Source organism: Miscanthus floridulus, chromosome 3 (genome assembly GCF_019320115.1).
Source record: "Miscanthus floridulus cultivar M001 chromosome 3, ASM1932011v1, whole genome shotgun sequence".
NCBI lineage: Eukaryota > Viridiplantae > Streptophyta > Magnoliopsida > Poales > Poaceae > Miscanthus > Miscanthus floridulus.
This window is the reverse complement of record NC_089582.1, coordinates 127,627,558-127,629,745: the sequence shown is the minus strand read 5'-3', so window position 1 is coordinate 127,629,745 and position 2,188 is coordinate 127,627,558. Positions and strand designations below refer to the sequence as shown.

At 40.3% G+C, this 2,188-nt stretch overlaps 1 protein-coding gene across 1 annotated transcript; it reads right to left on the bottom strand.

Annotated features, from left to right (window-relative positions):
- Positions 1 to 816: 816 nt before the first annotated feature.
- Positions 817 to 1,985, bottom strand: LOC136546852 (vascular-related unknown protein 1-like). Its single transcript, XM_066538821.1, has 3 exons — positions 1,500 to 1,985; positions 1,322 to 1,387; positions 817 to 1,145 (listed from the first exon to the last, which is right to left on the bottom strand). The coding sequence occupies exons 1-3, from the start codon at positions 1,887 to 1,889 to the stop codon at positions 966 to 968; spliced, it is 636 nt and encodes a 211-aa protein (XP_066394918.1). The 5' UTR covers positions 1,890 to 1,985; the 3' UTR covers positions 817 to 965.
- Between the last annotated feature and the right edge of the window lie 203 nt (positions 1,986 to 2,188).

Sequence of the window (2,188 nt, the reverse complement as noted above, 5' to 3'; positions counted from 1 at the left end):
AATTCAAATTTTAAATTTTAGAAATCAAACGTAATTTTCGTTAGATAGATTATTTCAAATAAAAATATTTGGACATCCAAATGATCTCAAATTAAAAAAGTTTAAACTACAAAGTTGTAGATCTCGTCGAGCACTACAACTTTGATATAAAGTTTGTCTTCATCGGACATCATATGAGAAACTTATGAAGTTTTCTTACAGCATATCATTGTCATTCAAGTCATGAACCGACAATGATAGTATCAGTGTTGGTTCTTGGCTAAAACTGGCAGTGATGACCCAATATCACTACCGGTTCTTGGCTAAAACCGACAATGATATGAACCGACAGTGAATACCCAAATATCAGTGTCGGTTGGTCCTATCATTGTCGGTTTTAGCCAAAAACTGGCGGTGATGGGCTATCACTGTCGGGTTTTTAAAATTCAGCAGCGATGAAGCCGACAGTGATGTCCAATTCTGTAATAGTGAAAAAATCAACAAGAATAACCAAAGTTGTGTAGCCATTATTGTTGAATTGCTGGGACATATTTCTTCTTAGACCGATGGATAACCATAGCAAAACTGGATCTGCATTGATGCATCTTACCTTATAGTAGAGTATGAACGTATTCATAAAAATACAATTCCTTAATTTCATAAAAAAAAACTTTTGCTTTTACCCTTGTTTTCCATAACATTTTGGATATGATATGAAGTAGTGGGAAACTGATAGTCCCATGCATGCACTCATATATAATCACTAATATCTGATTAACATACTTGTGAGTAGACAAAATGGAAATGAAACCACCATGACACATGAGTACGCGCGAGTAATAGTAATATATATAGTAATATTCACATATCTTCATTAAGGAAAAACATATCCACAGTATCACATTTTTTTGGCATCTATCCCACACGTGCATAGAGTGTAAGCTGTGAAACACTACATATGCTGTCCATTCATACATTGATTTTTCTCAGTTTGGCCCATGGTAGTGTAGCAGCACGGAAAAGGGGAACAAACAAATCCCCTTGTCCTCCAGCTCTGCACATGGAGCTATACTCGTCTGACTCTGATCAGCAAATCTCGCTCCTTCCATAGCTGCATCTGTACAGTCCATCCCCTCTCCTCCGTGATCATCGCCAATTCCAACTCCCTTCATGCAAAAGAGAATCTTTTATATATAATAAAAGAAACCAAGAAATAAATTGATGCTCTACAAGCAACAAATAGTAGTAATGACCAAACAAGTACTCCTATATATATTGTATACAGCTCAAGGTTATCTTTTTTTTTAAAAAAAAGAGATGAATTAATTTCCAGCTAGCATACCTTGGTGAGGTCCCTGATGTTGCACCTCCTTTTAGGACTCAATTCCAGCTGTGACACAGCACTGACCTTAAAGAAGGAACCCAAAAAGAGCCAAATTAACATCACAAGCAGTCTGACTTTATATTAACAACAGAAATTAAGAGGAAAGTAATATAATGCTTTGTAAGATGTAACTAACCTTTGGGCTATTCACTGGAGAGCTTGCAGTATCCTCCAGGGAACCATCATGATCCAGGGCCTTGCTGAAAGGCTTCTTCTTGAGCTTCTTCAACTCCTTGTACCTGCCAGGTAGCAGTGCGGCAGTAGGCCATGGGGCATGAGACGCGGCATCAGAGACCATGGAATCCTCCTCTTCCTCCTCCTCACGGCAACTTCCATCGCCATCATATTTGCCTTCGTCTTCCGTAGCGCAGTACGAACTAGCATCTGCTTGTCTCTTCTTCTCCTCCTCGGATAACATGAAATCCACAAAGTAATCCGTCCAAGAACTCTCTCCTGATTGAGCCTGCCCTTCACTACAGCTAAGGACGCTCCTGAAAGATGGGCTACCGACTACTAAGTCCTCCATGGTTGTTGAGCTCACAGCAGGTGAAGCAAGAAAGCAAAACTGGAGGGTATTAGGTTCACGCGATGTTTATGAACGAATGCCTTTTGCAAAGGGGTAAACTCAGGCTGGCAGGCTATATATACAAAGAGGGAGAGAGAGAGAGAGAGAGGGAGAGAGAGGAGAGAGAGGGAGGGAGAGAGAGAGAGAGGAGACGACGCTAGGTGCATGACATCAAGAGGAGTGGAAAGCGACAGGTAGTTGGGGTGTTGAAATCAACCGTTAGATGCGCCGTTTCTGTTACAAGGAAAATGAAGATGTTT